At 42.4% G+C, this 17,539-nt stretch overlaps 1 protein-coding gene across 3 annotated transcripts in view; it reads right to left on the bottom strand.

Annotated features, from left to right (window-relative positions):
• Positions 1-11,168: 11,168 nt before the first annotated feature.
• The window catches only part of BPGM (bisphosphoglycerate mutase), a 38,373-nt gene continuing 32,002 nt past the window's right edge, over positions 11,169-17,539 (bottom strand). For all 3 annotated transcript variants that reach the window (XM_082310054.1, XM_082310055.1, XM_082310053.1), the window contains 2 exons: positions 14,172-14,384; positions 11,169-11,831 (listed from right to left, as the gene is read on the bottom strand). In XM_082310054.1, coding sequence (XP_082166180.1) covers positions 14,206-14,384 — 179 coding nt within the window. In that variant the 3' untranslated portion in view covers positions 11,169-11,831; positions 14,172-14,205. The remainder of the gene's footprint in view (positions 11,832-14,171; positions 14,385-17,539) is intronic.

Genomic DNA, 17,539 nt, shown 5'->3' on the forward strand with positions numbered 1-17,539 from the left:
GTCCCTCTTGGTAAAGAAAACAGTGTTCAGGAACATGCCCTGAAGTGCTGCATCACAACAGGCAGAAACTCTTCTTCTAGATCTAACTTTGTATCATGGTTGTTTAAATCTAACTTGAAAAAGTCCCTGGCCGTTTGCAACAGCATTACAAAGACTTGTGAGAATGATCTTCATGCCTGTGGTAGAGCTGAAAGTGGCCAGACGGGCCTATTACAGGCTGTTTTCGGACATTCATTTACTGTCGGAATGAACTCTTGAAGAGACACTGGCTGGCACCTACGGCACGATTCTACCAAATGCAACGTGAATTGCCACCGAAGACTTCTGAACTTTACTCTCTCTACAATTTTTACATTGTAAATGCTTATAACTGTTCTTGTAGTGAGAACAAGAGGGGGAACACATACAGTAAATATATATGGATTTCTTCATTGTGGCTCCTGGTTTCTCCAACTCCTAGGGGCAGTTTGTGTTGCCCCCTGCAAATCCTGCCTCAGCAGAAGTCCTCCTGGAAAGGATCGCGGCCCTCAGATTATACCAACAGAAACAAACAAACAGTGCTCCATGCCAAGAGTGCTGCAGGCAACGGGAGGGGTCTGCCCACAGAGATCTCTGCTGCCAGAACCGGGGCCCACGCTGCTGCAATGGGGAGACTGTGGTTTTGGTAGCAGAGGTGGGAAATGTGGACATCGGCTCTCTCTGCTCTCCTGTCCTGCTCAGTACACCACAAAGCTGTTTCTTGTGCTATCCACTCATTTACAGGGGCCCATACAAAACCTCTTTTTGCTCACTCTTGAGTGGCAGTACATCTGCAGACGGGGCAGCTGTTCACAGGATCATAGGGTGGCTCTCACAAAGCAACCAAAGGCTGTGGTGGCAATTGGGGTGCTGGGGCCACATGCACCTGGGTGAAGGGACAGGGAGCTCCATTTTGAAAGCAAATTAGTCTTTTAAGTGCACACAAAACCAAAATGCACAAAACTGTTGTAAACAGAAGGTGGAGTAGAAGTCTCAGGCTTTCTCAGAAACCTCATTTTATTACTCAGAGCTCCATTAGGTGAATGGCCAGGCTAAAATTAAGGATTATTCATGCTTTGCAATGTCTAGCCCTCTTCCTGTCTGCCCATCGGGGCTGCGGTCTTTTAAGGGCCCTCCCAGGAATCTAGAAGCAAACATGCTGACAAGATACGAAGGCTGCATTTCAACGTCTGCTGCTTTATTTCTGCATCCAGGGGAAAAAGAGTCTGTGGAGAGCCTGGTCCTCTCCCTCTGCGGTCAGTGGGACTTCCATCATTTACTGCAAGGAAAACAAGGATCAGGATCCCAGGTTACAATAACCAAGGTGAACACAGCAAAACGTGAATGCAAAGAGCTAGATCCACTGTTGTGTTTTCAGTCAGGAGTTCTGTTGTCATCTGTGGACATATTAAACACACGAGGGCCAAGCACTTGTCTAGCAACTGGACCTGCATGACAAAGGCACTTCCTCGCCTCATCCTTCCCCGCCACGCTGCCTTGGAGAGCTGCACAAGATCACGTATTCACACTCTCCATCCAGTTAGACAACTCTTCAAGTGACCTGGTTTTTCAGAAATGCTGAGTACAGTGGAAATCATTGTAACACTTAAAAATAGAGAGACTGGAGGCAAACCTATTAAGCATCTTTTGAACCAAGACCAACCAACCAGGCTTTGTGAAGCCTTTTTTCTCATCTCCATGAAAACCGAACGCAAAGCTACATAAAACTGGAAAATAGATTGCACAGTGTTTTGACAGCCCTTAGCTTATCCTTTTGGGAGTACAGGCATATCCGATATAGCACCACTAATATTTCTGTAATCGATTTTTCCCTTCGTTAACTCAACCAATTCATCTTCATTCCTGGCACGCTACCCTTGGACCCTGAAGGAATTAACATCAAGTGGTGCCTGTAAGTATGACGCTTTTTTTAGGGACATCATTAACAAAAGATCTGATCCATGAGGTGATGAACAACCACAAATCTCACCAGTGGTGGTGGAGGCACAAACTGTTTGGCAAGCCATAGCAGTAAAAAAAAAAAAAAAAAAAAAGGAAAAAAAATCATTTGTCATGTAGCACTGCTGAGCCCACGCACAACAGAAACACACTGCAACAGCCCTTCAGGTCATAGCACCCTCCTCCTGCACCCAACTGGTCCCGCTATGCAAGTAGCTTCCACTGTCAGCTGTGCAGAAGTGCTGTGCATGAGCAGTCACTTGTGGGAGAGAGAGTTTCACTGCAGTAAGAGAAAGAACGAAACAAGCAGAGAAAAATTAAGAGGAAAATGGGTCACTTAATGTTTCACGTGGGTGGCTTTTTCCAGTTAAAATATAAAAATCCTCATTTTCCCCTGTGCATCACAGGAACGCAGACAGGACTGTGAAATATAAAACATGATCCAGCTGGAAATCCATACTGCAGCACCGCATTTCTCAGGCTTTTTTGGATATATCTCCCTCTCAGACCTATTCCACACTCCACCTTGTCTCCTCCCATCTGAGCACCCCTTATAAGCAGCTCTGAAACTAGCGGGGCACACTGTTGAGGAAGGTGTCTTGGAGGTACGCTGCATGGGAGCTGCTGGGAAAAGTACCATGTGGTTGGATGCAGAAGTTTAGGGCAGGGCCACATCAGGGATGGGGCAGAACCACAAGCCTGCAAAGATGCAAGAAACACAGTAGTCAAAGGGATCACCAAAAGCCAGGTGGTGACTCTTCTCCTCAAACAAACATGAAGGACCATGTGAGTTTTCAGCCAACTGGCATTCATTTCTTTATTGCATAGACAGCAGCTTTCTATCAAAATGGTTTTGGCACTTGATGGTGCTTGTTTTTTCATTTTTATACTGTTCTGAACAAAGATGTCAGTATTTCAGGTGGATCCTGACCAAATCTGATTAATGCTTTCCAAGCTGAGAAATCAGCAACAAAATCCAAGCTCCTCTGGAATGCGAGTTTAAGGTGGCAGAAGGGAAGGGGGAGAAGCTAAATAAGGAACTAGAAGATAGGAGATGAAGTACTTTGGGGGTATCTCCTCATCTGGAAAACCCCAACAACTTCACTCCACTGCTGATTTATTGATTATGGCAAATGACATGCATTATCAAGCACAAAGCAGTGACACTTACCTTTTGCTACTATGCTAACAAGCAAAATGGTCCACTTAAACTTGGGGTTGAGCTTAGACAGTAATTTCCACTGCTATCCAGTTTGCCCTCCTGCAGATTTGCACCACAGGGATAACTTGCACATTGCAGGCCTAATTCCAGCGCATACAATTTCAGATTAGAAATAGTCAATAGCAGAAGACTAGCCAAAACAGGAGGTACTGAGGATATATATAAAATTGCTTTACAGGATAAGTAGTTGTTCTTTTTGTTTTAAGTCTTTCTGAGGCATAAGACCGGTCATTTCAAAGCAGCTTAATGTATCTATTAAAAGAATGAGTGGCACCTTCTGGAATATTGAAAGCCAGGTTGGAATCTGGACTTAGTTCTTGAGCAGTGGCCATTGTTTACCCGGTCTTCAGCAAAGCATTCAACACTGTTTCCACAGCCTTCTCCTGGACAGCCTGGCAAGATACAGATTGGATAGGTAGTCTGCGAGATGGGTAAGAAGTTGGCTCACAGGCCACACTCAGAGGGAGATGATCAATGGTTTTTACTCAGACTGACAGCCTGTCACAAATAGGGTCCCCCAGGGGTCGATGCTGGGCCCCACGCTGTTCAACGTCTTCATAAATGATCTGGACGATGGGACTGAAAGCACCCTCACCAAGTTTGCCAATGGCACCAAACAGGGTGGTGAGGTGGACATGTAAGAAGGGAGAGTCATCTTACAGAGAAGCCTGGACAGGCTGGAAGAGTAGGCTAGCAAGAACTGTATGAAGTTTAACATAGACAAATGCAAAGTCCTGCACCTGGTACGACGTAACCAAAGAGCCCAGTACAGGCTAGAACCTGCGTGGCTGGGGAGAAGCCTTGTTGAAAGGGACCCAGAGGTCCTGGTGGACAAGAAGCTGAACATGAGTCAGCAGAGCGCTGCTGCAGCAACAAAGGCAAATCGCATCCTGGACTGCATCCACAAGGGCATTAGTAGCAGAGAGAGAGATGGGATCACCACACTACTCGGCACTTGTCAGGCCTTATCTGGAGTGCTGTGACCATCTGGTCCTCACAATTCAAGAAAGATGCAGACAGACTGGAGAGAGTCCCAAAGAGGGGCCACAAAGATGACCAAAGGGCTGGAGAACCTGCCCTGTGAGGAAAGACTGAAGGAGCTGGGTCTTTTCTCCCTGGAGAAGAGAAGACTCAGGGGGACCTTCATCACAGTATGCCACAGTACTTAAAGGGCAGCTACAAAGAAGACCGAGGCTCCGACTTCACGAGGAGCCACGTAGAGAGGACAAGGGGCAATGGGTGCAAGTTGCACCAGGAGAGGTTTCATCTCAATACAAGAAAAAAATTTTTACAGTTAAAGCAATTAATCACTGGAACAATATCCCCAGGGATGTGTGGAGTCACTGTCGCTGAAGGTTTTCAAGATGCAACTGGACAGCATGCTAGATGATCTCATCTAGGCTCCCTTTCCCATGAAAGGTTCAATCAGATGTTCTTTCAAGGTCCCTTCCAACCTGGGCTGTTTTACAATTCTATGATCTTACGGCTCTTGAAGTCAAATTGAATTATCTGTATTTCTGAAGACAATTAAGTATTAAGCTTATCTGAAAACACTTCATTTTTTTTTCTGCTAAATCAGAATTGGGAAGAGTGAAAAGAATAACTGCAGGCATCAGTTTCTTAGTGTCCTATGTAAAAGAAATTAAAGTCATGTCCAGAAGAGATACTGCAACTTACAGTAGCACTAAATTAAAAAGTTGGACACACAGAAAAAATCTTAAACATTGTTATCTGAATTCTCTCAGTGCCAGGAGGCACACAAGGCACGAACATCGTTCTTCCACTTCGATCGGTCTGCGGCTGCGTGCCATGCCGTCAACCTCCACCATCCGACACCAGGTCGTTTTTGGACGACCCCGCTTTCTTCTTCCCTCTGGAGTCCATCCAAGGGCCACAGTGCAGTCTTCTGTCAGTTTTTTCCTCAGGACATGACCAATCCAGTTCCATCTCCTCCTCCTCACTTTGTTACTGATTTTCTCCATCCCCTCCATTTCTGATGCTCGTCGTTTCTGCAACTTTTTTTTTTTTTTTTCCCCCGGGAGGAGGTAGTTGGCCTCCTGCCCAACCCCCATGACTTGGAGGGCCAGTGGTTTTTCTGTCAGGGCGGCCTTCCCTTAGGCTGCGTTGGTTCACAGCACCTTCTTCAATTTTATCCGGTGCACCCTCCGGAGAGGGATCCCCTATCCACCACCCAGGGGACGCACCTTCTAGCCATGCAGCCCCAGCCAAAGGTAAACATTGTTATACTTGTTAATAATTTTATTAAAACATTGATATTGAAGGTCATACACTTCCTTTTCAGAAATAACTGTATTTAAATTTTTCCCAGGGTGATACGGACCCAATATATTTTCTTTAAACATCACCAATATTTATTTTTTCATCAGCATCTTTAGTAATAGCCCAGCCTGAGGTGTGAAGACAGTACAAAGATGGTACACAGCTAGGGGAATCTGCCCTAGGACGTATTTACAATACGACCACCACTGCTTAGTACACTGTCTGCTCAAGTAAGACTGCTAACTGAACACAACTGCAAGACTGTCCTTTGCAGAAGTGGGAGGGCATCACTGAGATTTCTTCCACATCAACAATAACCACTGCAAGAGCAATGCCAGGAGGACTGAAAGCCAAAAGAAGGGCAACAATACTCCTCCCATCAAGGAGAACCCTGTTCATATTGACAGTTCAGGCATATGCCTAAAAACCCCTGTATTATACTAAATGTTAACAAAGTTTTGATTTTACCAACACCTTCGTGAACCATCATAAAGAAGAGAGATGCTAGCAGGCCCACCTGTTTAGTCATGGAAATGACAGGAGACTTCTGCCCTAAAGTGTTAGGTTCTCAGGCTTTTTTATTTTTTAAAACTTAATGCTGACATTACTAAACATTTGTAGGCAAGTGCTCTGGAAAGTGCACAAAGATTTTCAAAAGGAGCTTCACTCACGTTTAGGCACTGAAACAAGAGCCACATTGTTGAAGCAAACCCTGTGCTGGAACTTCCACATCCTACAGAACAAGTCCTCTTGTCACAGACTGGAGCATCTCAGCTCCTAATGAAAGTGGCACAGCCATATGAGGCCACGAAGTTCTGAGGTCCCCATTTCACAGATGGGAAAAATAAGTAACCTGCCTGCGATGAGGTGCCTAGGGCAAAACTGAATCCACAACTCCTAACTTCGAATGAAGTACCAAAACCACTAGCCTATCCTTCTAATGAGTAATAATTTGCTTACAGAATTCAATGAACTTGTTACACTTAGAGCCATAGCTTACTGAGTCCATGATTTAAGAAAAATCAAAACACAGAATTCCTGTGCTGCAGAAAAATCACATTGATAAATCACATATTCTAGTTAATGCCCTGAGGGAAGCCTCAAAATTATTTTTCAATCATCTTTCTTAACAAATCAAACCCTCACGATCATATATTCTGATACTTTTAGGAAGATAAAAAATTAACTGAAATTTCAGTTCTAAGATCTATTAAATAGAAACTCTGCCCAACTTCAAGTGCAAAATATATTTGAACTTTTCTTCAGCTAAAAACACAAACTTTGCCACCAAAACATGTTAGCATTTTATAGGCAAATTCCAAACCTGAGCAAAATGAACCAAGCTTATAGATAAGAAGTGCTGACATGGTGATCTTGCTTTCTACTTTACATATTGCACTTTAGAATAGGGAATTCAGACTTAGATACTAACATGAAACCTACTTAACACTGTGACATGAGCAAGGACTTTCAGAGCATAGGACTGATAATATAAAATAGTCACAATTTTTTTTAGAAAAGTTAAAGAAAAATAAAAACCAATTTATCCATTTACATATGCATAAAAATAACCATGTGTATTTGTAATCATTATTTGCCTGTCTCTGAATCCGATATTGCCAATGTATGTCACTTAATATTAAAATGTGCTTCATCGACTATATAAACCAGCATGTGATTAGGATCAGATCAAGCCCAGTCTGGCATCAGGAAGAATTAAAATTATGAAATGTAGCAGGGACTCTGAGAAACAAAGTTTACCTGTAAATAAGAGAGGGCATGCAGTTTTAAAGTGAAAAGGAACATTTGACCTTATATTACTAATAATCACTGTGTAGGTACCTCAGTTACCCCCAATACTGAGATGAGGTGATGAAATAATAGTTCACAGATCTTGTCAGAAATTTCTTATCAGCAGCCCATGTGAAGAATTTACAGTTTCATGAAAGATATTCCTAGCTGCGGAAATCACTTGAGCCAACCACATGGAAGAGAAAACACAGAATGTAAGATTTCTAGCATTGAAAGAAAGTATTTTTCATTTCAGTAGGTCTCCTAACACTTTCATCTGGGAAAATGAGACCTGTGAAAGTTTATTCTGCTTTGTTATTACCTGACAAAAATTGAGTACCACTTTCCACAATATCTCATAAAATTGAAGTTTTTGTGTGTGCATGTACTTAAAAAAAATATTCCTTTACAGGCATGGGTTGAAGTATACAGCAAGTGCAAAAACAAAGCTCATGAGTTTTGTATCACCAACAAGCATTTTTCACACTAACATGTTAGGGAAGGCAGAGATATCGGGGCAGTACAAGACTGGGAATTTGCTTTGCTGGGGTCTTTTTCCATCAGCTACACCTACAGACTCACACTGCTTGGACAAGTCACATCAGTCAATGTTTTTCAAGGTATGTGTAAGGGGGGTTCTGGACTGCCTACCTTAAAGCTAGATTTGAAGCATGTAAAATGCTTATAAATTTCCACAGCTTCTGATAGTGGAGGGAGAAGAACACACAGTCCTTTGGAAAAATTGGTACAAGAGTATCTGAAATCAGATCCCTGAAACACAAGGCACCCTCCAATTTATTATTTTAAATTTATTTGGCATCTGCTTATTGCTGAGCTCCTTTTCTCATGCAACACTGACTTTTCCCCCACCTTTCCTGACACACAGTGTTATTAATGTACTATCACTGACCAGGATTGTGGGCTTTTTTTTTTTTTAAGACTAAATATCTGTCTGCAAATAGTCAATCTTGCTCCTATTGAATTTATCTAGTCTAGTGAAGCTGCTGATGCAAGACAAAAATAGGACTAATTGCCAGTCTGTACAAGTGACCTAGATGATGATTGCAATTTATTCCACCCCAGAACTAAATCACCTTCTCACCATTTGTTAAACTATAAGGCAGTGCTGGCAGAGATAAAATGTGCTGCCTTTTAGGAAAGGTTAATTAGGCCTTGCTATCCCTATACACACACAGAGGAGTGTAAAATTGTTCCTGTTTTTCTGCACATACTTACCACAATGCACTTGCTCCATCTGTTGTCCACTTGCATTTCTGCAAGTCCATCTACAGCTGCAATCTGTGTAAGAGCAATTGCTTCATCTTTAGGGATAGTTACGGATCTTTATGCCTGCTTGCTCACTCCTACCTTAGCCAGTACCACTACCTTCTGTACAGATCCTGGAAAGCACAATCAGTAGAGTTTAGGAATAGCTAGAGAGCCACAGATCTGAACCATAGAACTAGCTCAGCTTTAATCATAACACACTAGTTACTGAGAGCTTGACAAGCATCTGTCAGGAAAGTAGGATTCACTAGGTAGTTAACTCCTCAGCAAAGCGTCCCCAATTTAGATTATGGGATTAAGAGCAAATACGCACTACTCCTTTCCAGCACTTCTGCTAGGTTAGCACCAGGAATAAGGAGGAAAAATGCCTTTAATTGAAAGAGACAGACACTTCCACTGAACAGCTCTGGCAGCATCAGGGTCCTCCATGATATTCAGTTGTGCTGCTTGTTCCTAATGGCTGGAAAGGACTGACCTGGAAGACGGCAGCAAAGTACTGCTTGGCTCCTGAGCCCAACAGTAACCAAACTTTAAGCATTTGCTGTCACTGGGCTCACCCTGCTTTTCTAGAAGAGAGAATTTCTCTTACCCAGTTAATATGTACTAGTACTTTTCCTTCATGCAAGTGCCAGACAGAAGGTGGGGAAATAGGTCAAGCTTGCATGCCATGCTGAGGGGGATGTGGAAGAGACCTGAGGAAAAACACAACTATATTAATGAAGCATATACTTGCAGACACAGCACTTCTAATGCCAGGGGTCCCATCAGGGCCACAACTGCTTTCTGGAGCATGATAGAGTAATTGCAGCATCTGTGTTGCCATCTCTGAGCTGTGGGTCAATGCCCCCTCCTTTCAAAAACAGCAAACAGAAGTTATCTTCAGGCCACTTTATTGCACTAAGCTTGACTTCTCAACACAGGAACATCCATAGTCTGGTATCTGCTGCCCTCCCCTGCTCTGTCAGCATAACATGAAGAGCAAGAACAGGGAGCCTCTTCCCTCTCCCCCTTCCTTCTGTAGAGTGAGGACACAGCATGGCTGCTAAATTCTGCTAGAATAGCCCCAAGAAGGCTTGGGAGCTGACTAACAAGGTAACAAGGCAGTAGGAGGAAGGAGTGCCCTGTCATAGCCAGCCTGCCCTCTGTATGATGCTAAACTCAAGTTCCCTTTTGTATTCACCCACCCCCAGAACCTTTGGCCACCATAGCAGGACAAAGGCAGCAACTCCTGTTTGGCACAGCTCTCAAAGCAGGGCTCCTTCTCTCCAAACCCTTCTGCAGTCTCCATTTGCATCACTGGAGTCTGTTCCCACCATAGCTCCAAGGTTTCTTGAGCAGCAGAGTTGTCATATCTGCTTTCTTTCCTGCCCATGGGAATTTAAGGCTGAGGAGAGGTTGCGGCCAGCACAGAAGACAGACAAGGCAATTGCCAAGTGCCATGTATTACGAACTTTGAAAACTGGCAGCTCTGAAACAGACTGACTGCAAACTTGTGGAGGCGGAGCTGGATTGGTTTGGCATTTAGCTGGCATTTAGACACTTTCCATCAATGCCATAGACTAAAAAGTTTCCTAAGAAAACAAAAAAGCAAAGTGTAAACTTTAAAAACATGACTAGAGACAGTCAGTCTCTCCTCAGGCTGTGCAGACCAAGTTGACCATAGCGAACTCCCTTGCACTCTAACCTTTTCTAAAAAGGTACAGAGGACTCAACCAAGCCAGTCTTAGATGGTCTTTTCCCAACACAGGAAACACTGGACATGACTCAGGAAGAATCTGAGGTGTAATTAAGGCAGAATTTAGCCAAGGCAGAGCCAAGTACAAAAGGCGACTGGGAGAAGTGGGGGGCAGAATACACCTTAAAACATCAAAACAACTGCGAATTGGCTGGCAGCACTCCCACATTAACTGCAAAATGTTAATCAGTACACAAATAGCTCAATCTGCTCCACTCCCCACTCACTCTCAACATGACCATAAGACCAACTTTAAAAAAGTCAGTTTCTTCAGTATGCTTTTGTTTTAAGCCATACAGTTCTGTTTTCCCCATTTCTACCTGAATGTTCAGCTTTCTTTAGGACCTTTATACTGCCTCCCATTATCCCAGTATCCAAGACCTTCTGCGTGAAGGTCAATAACCAAAACCAGTCCTCAGCAGGCTTGCAGTTCCATGCACTTGTCATTCAAGTCACAACTCTGCTTGACACCAGAGTACTTTGGAGAGTGAAGGGGTTGGCTTTGTCTCCAGAAGCTACAATTTTAAACACACCATCAAAAAGTAATGCTTCTGATTAAAAAAAAGCAAGTATGGGAAACAGTGAACATTTATTTTAGCTCCATTGTCCTGGAACTAAGTATTTAATTTGTTGTTCCTATGCAAATGCCCCCATAGTTTCAAACAGGTACATATTTCCCTCCAGCCCAACTTCTTTACATGTAAACATGAGGCAGTGTTTGCTCTAACACTATTTTTACCCAACTGACTGCATGATACATGATCAACAACGACTTGATGAGTCCTGGGACCCTGAAGGTCACAGTTTTATTTACCTATCAGCCCTGGAAATGAGACAAAGGGGAAGGGAGTTGAAGGAAGAAAGACTGAAGCCAAGTTAAATTCTATTTCAGGTGAATTTATTGAGTTACAAAGAACCTGCCAGCTCCACCATATTTACAGAAGTTTTTAAGAGGATTCTAGAGCTATTACTGCTACTGAACCACAAGTTAAAAATGCATAAACAAAATCAACCACATCCATAATGTCAAATGTAGAAACAATGATTACCTTGTAGGACTTTGAGGCATACTCAATCAAACATGGGGAAAAATTTTTCCAACCACTGATTTCTAAAGCCACCAGCAAGATTCTTGTGTCTCCTTTGGGCATAGCTACATTAGAGGATCAGGCATCCTTATGCCACTGTTGATGGAAGTTGGTTTCTGTTCTTCAATATACATGTTTTATGAATCAGGAATTTAATTAGAAGGCTCTTCAAAAGCAAGCATTGCAAGGTGTTAAAATAATCTTAAAGAGCACAATGAAATACAGTTGGTTCTATTTGGTTCTATTGCTGCCAGATGTGCACCTAAAATCCTGTCATCGCTTTGGAGTCACAACAAAAGCAAATGAAGTCAAACTTCCCAGGGCACTGTCACTAGTCACATCTCAAGCAGAACTGTAGAAACAGTGCCACCTGAAAATATCACACTGCTGGTCTTCTCTTACTGTCCATGACTCTCTGAAAGGCTGTTTTCAGTCAGTTTCATCCATTCAGCTGCAGGAAGAAATATTAATGTTCTTTACTTTCACTCACCAACCTTTCCATTCCCCGCTCCATCCCCAGAAGAGATTGTAAGTTCTCTAAGAGAAGGGGAGGAGAGAGTATATATCCCAGTTCAGCTGACTTTATTTCCAAATACATTCCAGCTGCATCTCAAGTCCTGAAGAAGCTCTACATTACAATACCACAATACCAAAGGGATATGGACACTGTTAGCCAAGGCCTGTAAGCCCACACATCTGAATACATGCAGTTCCCACTGACAACAGGTAGCTCTGCTTGCCTTGTTAATAAGCCTACAGTAATTTTTACTTGATACTGAACTTCACACATTATTGAATGTTTGGGGAAGAATCTAATCACTTGAGTGCCAGTGGCCCTCCTCAGGGCATTGACAGGTGAAAATTTGTTGATCAACAATCTAATTCCATAACACAGACATGTAATGTATCAACTAAAATTCAGACTTACTCTATGCACAGAAAACTAAAAACCCAGAAAGGAATAAGTCAGTGTCAAATAGAGTAGCAGGGAAGCTGCTAATAGTATTTTGGAGAAAAAAAACACTGAAATATCCTCGCTTGTACAAAGCAAGAAGCCTACCAGCTTTATGTTTAAAAGAAACATTAACTTTGTTCCTACTGCAAGGGCTACAAAAACCAAAACCAAAGACAAGCCCAAGCATCATTCATTCAAGAGAAACTACCATATAGCAAAAGGTCTTTTACGGAGTACGTACTACACTAATGCGAGCTAGCATCAGACCTGGAAAGTCTACCTCCATATAGCAGGGAGACTAAGAGGCACACCACGCTGTCACACTTAAAAAACATCCTCTCACACTTAGGAAATGAGTTACAGGCTGCTCACTGAAAAGAAGCAGCTATTCTAGGATTTTAAGAGTTTATACTATCACCATACCAAGGGAATTCTCATCAACTTCTGAGATTGGTAGCTGGGCCATGCTGAGCACACATTCAGCTCAAACAGTACATACACAAGTGCCACCCATGTCGGGAACTGAGGTCAGAATCCAGATGCTCAGGTGTTGAGACACTGGGTCAGATCTAAATTTAAGTAACAGTTTCATATTTGCAAGTCATACACAGCATCATGATGCTTGTGTACATAAAGAGAACAAACTGCCTTACACACTACACTCAACCACAGTGTGAACCGGTCGAATTTAGTGCCAAACACAACAGCAAGGCCACACTCAGCAGGAATCAAGCTATGATTGTGAGGAGTTTTATAGGAGAACACTTTCAGGCATGGCAGAATATCCTTCTCTACCAGCGTGATGGCTGAATGAGCTGCACTCTAACACATCTTACATGCCTTATGCATCTCTTCCAGCCCTCCAGAGAAATTGATACAGAGAATGCCACAGCAATATTACTGTGGTACGTATTTATCAAGATATCTTTGCAACTCCAGAAAGCTTGGAGGAAGATTTTCCTGTACCTATTTTTACTGAGGTAAACAGGAATTATTCTAACAACTTGACTAAGAGATGATCAAACCTCTAGTACATGTTACTTAAGTGTTTCAAAGCTATTCACATCACTCACTAAGAGCTAAGTGATAATTTAAACATTGAGCAGGAAACCTTTGTGCTTAGTTTGTGGACTAAAGTTGAGTTAAATTCTATTATCGCAAGCCAGAAAAATGCAGTCAGTCATGCTAGGCTTTGCTAAGATGGTGGAAGAAAAGGTATTCCGTCTAGATTCCTTAAAAACTGAAACATAGTGTAACAAAAGACAACTACGGTAACTGAGTATCTGTACAAAATTCTCTTCTGGACCATAAACTGGCCTTGGAAGACTCAAAATAGCAAAGGCAGAGAGTTGTACAGCTGAATGTTTTGAAAGACAAAAGGAACTCCATCCAGAACAAATTGTCATGGCCAGGGACACAGAAGAATGATAGTGGGTAACACTGTTACCTGATACCATTTTATCAGTGAGGAAATTTTAGTGCCTGTAACAACCTGGACTTAATTAGTCCAGTAAGCTGGTGTTTTTTCCCTTAACAGAGCAGGACTGATTACTGGTAGACACCAATAACATATCCCTTTATTTCTGTACTGGGCCACCCTCAATCCTAGATCTGGGGCAGACTGCCCTGCAAGTTTCCACTACCCGAATGATCTCATGATTTCTTTTTCGAGTATCCATAACCTCATGCTGAGATGTAAATTCCAGTTTTTGAAAGGCAGAAGGTTAATCTACCAACCTGAGACTCAACAACTGTCCCTTCCCATTATTTAGTGCTTGAAATTGAGACTTTCACACAGTGCAACCTAGCAGTCATACATAAATCATCACTTATTACCACACTTTGAGAAGAGCTGTGTTAGTCTGAGATTTTACTTCTCAGCAGATTTTACTTTCCCTTGATCTTCCACTTTTTTGATGGCAGCTTGGATAGCTTCTTGATCACCCAGAAACTGGTGAGGGCCCAGAGGGTGCAGATTCTCATCAAGTTCAAGAAGTATGGGCACACCAGTGGGGAGAGTAACATTGATGATGTCCTCATCGGAGATGCCTGCCAAAGAAAAAAACAAAACAAAACAGAGTTACACCTAATGAACAGCTTCCCAACTGCCCGTCTAGCTCAGCCTTATTTCTGAGATTATCTAGTCTTAAAACAGTCAAGGACATATTCCAGCCTCCATCAACACCACCAGCTACTCAGGGGTGAATTCCCAGGTACACCACAGCTTGGTTAGTGCTTTAGGAACAGCTAAAGGAGGGAATTCCCATCAAGGTGAAGACAGTTTCTTCATTTTTCAGTCTACACATGTGAAATAAACAGGAAGAGATCGCCCTGGAGGCTGTATCTTTCCTTTAATACAGGACATTGAGGACAATAGGTTCTCTTCCACATCTTCTCAAGTCATGCATCACAAAAGAAGATTAGAGTCCACAAGTGCTACTCCAACATGAGACAGCTTCTGCTAAGCAACCACTACAAACAGCCTCTTTAAAAAGGCAGGATACCAAGGCTAATTTTTCTCTTCAATTCTCTATGCAAAGCTTCTCACACAAGCCATCTTAAAAATCAGTATTTAATTCTTCCAGTGTGAGGATCACTGTTTGCCCACATCCGATTTCTCAAAAGCAAGTTTATAGCACCTTGCCTACAGCACTATTCTCAGAATTACTAGATACAGGATATTAATTTCCACTTTCAAGTGAGGGAGAAGGGAAGAAAAAAATATGGGAGAAAGTCAACTTATACAACTTGGAGCATTTTCCCATATTTTTCCACTTCATTAAAATAATGTGTACCAAGGGAGAAAATTTATTTTACCTAGCTGTGCTTAATTAAAATATTCTGGGACTCTAATCTCAGTGAAATTGCTGGTTATTTTTACATCAGCCACACAAGTCTCCAAAGCATCCAAGTGAAGTTTGAGACCAAACCTCCTAGTAAAATTTCCACACAAGGTCTAAATAGCTACATTAAGCAGCAGTGACTGCAAAGACATTATTCCTCAAAAGTTTCAAGCAAAAGAAAGCTAGTGTCATTGGGAATGTCAATATTTCTTTTTTCTTCCCTTTTAGAAGCACTGAGGTCACAGCAGTAGCCTACTGTTGTAAAGCAGGACAGCTTCTAGTAATTCATGCTTAGAAAATGCACACAATCAAGCTTCTAAAACAATGACACTATATAAACTAGACCAAGGTGCATGAAGAAAACATCCTCTTGAGCAGCTGACAAAACAGATGGTTCTCAAATATATGGGTGCAAATTTACCAGTGATTTTCACATTAACTAGAAAAGCAGAGCCAACATATTAACAAGAAAAACCAAAGTCAAGCCACGCAGCAACAGCAGGATGACAACAGGTCAGAAAAAACAGAAATAATCATGAGGTGAGAATCATTTTATGCCCCTGCTCAGAGACTACACAAGCATGCAACTTTTGCAGTAACCTATTCTTGTTTTGATTAGGCTAAATACTTAGTTCAGCTATGGATTAGTCCTAAGTTTCAGAAAAGCATGGAGCAAGAGAAACAAACCCACCCTTGCAAGAGGCTTACACCTTGTTACATACTGAGCCATCAGTCCATTAAAAAAAGGCATACTCTGCCAGTTAAAGCAATCCCTGTATACAAGTGATAAATAATTCACTTGTAGGCAGCAGAATCACAGACCTACAGAAAACCACTCAGGAAGCATCTACAATTTTAAAACCACACAGAAATCAATGGGAAAAATACTGAGTCCATTTACCAGGCACAAGCACTATTCTCAAGGACTTTGGTTCACAAAACAAGCAGCCCAGCTGCCTGAGTTCTTATTTCAAGGATTCTTAAACATACTAGATTTTAACAGCATACACGTCACCATGTATCCACAAAGAATCTGGCCCTAGGAAGTGTTCTGCCCATGTCTCAAATTCAGTCTCCCAGACTAAACCATTCAGATATACACAAAGCAGATGAAGTCATACGGGAGAATTTAGGCAAACCACATAATGTGGTCAGCAGCCAGGATATTTAAAGGTTTCCTCTAAAGGTGGATTAAACAAAATAGCTGCAGCTACATGGATTCAGAAATGCATTTTACTGTTTTTACAGAACACAAAGTGACCACACCAATGTCAACTAGTATTGATTTACAAGCAAAACAGTGCAGTCTAGGATAAACAAGCTGCAGCAAGCATGTTGGCTTTCTCCTCAAGATTTTTCCTCATACAGAAGTGTTGCCTCACAGCCAGCAGGCTGGAACTACAAGTTGAAGTCAGATGAAAATCCTAAACAATAGTGTCCCATTGCTTTACTTCAGCACTGTTACTGTATTTGTATAGTATTTCTGTTCTTCAGGAAGCAAGGTGCTGATCAGGCTTGCCACACAAGCTCTTCAGTTGCAGGCAAAATACACTCAGAACACTCCCCACCCAGCGGGCTAGGAGAACAGTAAGGACATTACATCTTACACTCCAGCCATTGCAAGTGCGAGCTAACTGCTATCCAGTTACTTCATGTGCTCTAACTATAGCCAAGTGACCTTTCCTTGCACTTCATCTGAGCTGGTCTGTACCACGACCCCATCCTATCTCACCGGGAAGAAGGGTGAAATCAGGGCAAGGACTCAACTGCTGACTACAAGGTGCAATGAGAAATAAGACCATTGAAGAAGGAACACTCTTCCCTCCGGTATAATACTAAAGCCTGGGTCTCAGCACTGTGGTGCTGGAAGCAGTCTTTCCCTGAGAAGGTTTAAAACTAAGGTCCTACCTACTCACAGCCATGAGAACCCAGACATTACTGAAGTACTCAAGATGTCTTCCTCAGAACCCCAGATAAAATGCTGACTGGGCAACTACATTCCTCAAGTGGACATCTCCCATGTTCTCTCTCATGAGCACCTATTAAACATGGTTCCTTGACAGCAGCTGTATAGCAGGAAGCAGCTAGGTACATGAACATTGTAAGAATTTGGTACAGCACTTATTACAAAAAAGATCTTTCAAAAATCACACTCAGAATTCTTTCCCAGCTCACTTACGCTCCATTTAACTGAACTGGGTGATCAAGCACACAGAGACCAGTAATATCTCTGTGCAAGCTTAAGAACACACCTTTACCTGGTAGCCCATGAAGTGCTTTGAAATACTTGCACCCTGAAGAGTCCTATAGAGGCAAACCCCACTGAGCTTGACTTTGAGCACCTACAGCCAACCTCTACAA

This window comes from Platalea leucorodia, assembly GCF_965183815.1.
Source record: "Platalea leucorodia genome assembly, chromosome: 4".
In the NCBI taxonomy this organism is placed as follows: domain Eukaryota; kingdom Metazoa; phylum Chordata; class Aves; order Pelecaniformes; family Threskiornithidae; genus Platalea; species Platalea leucorodia.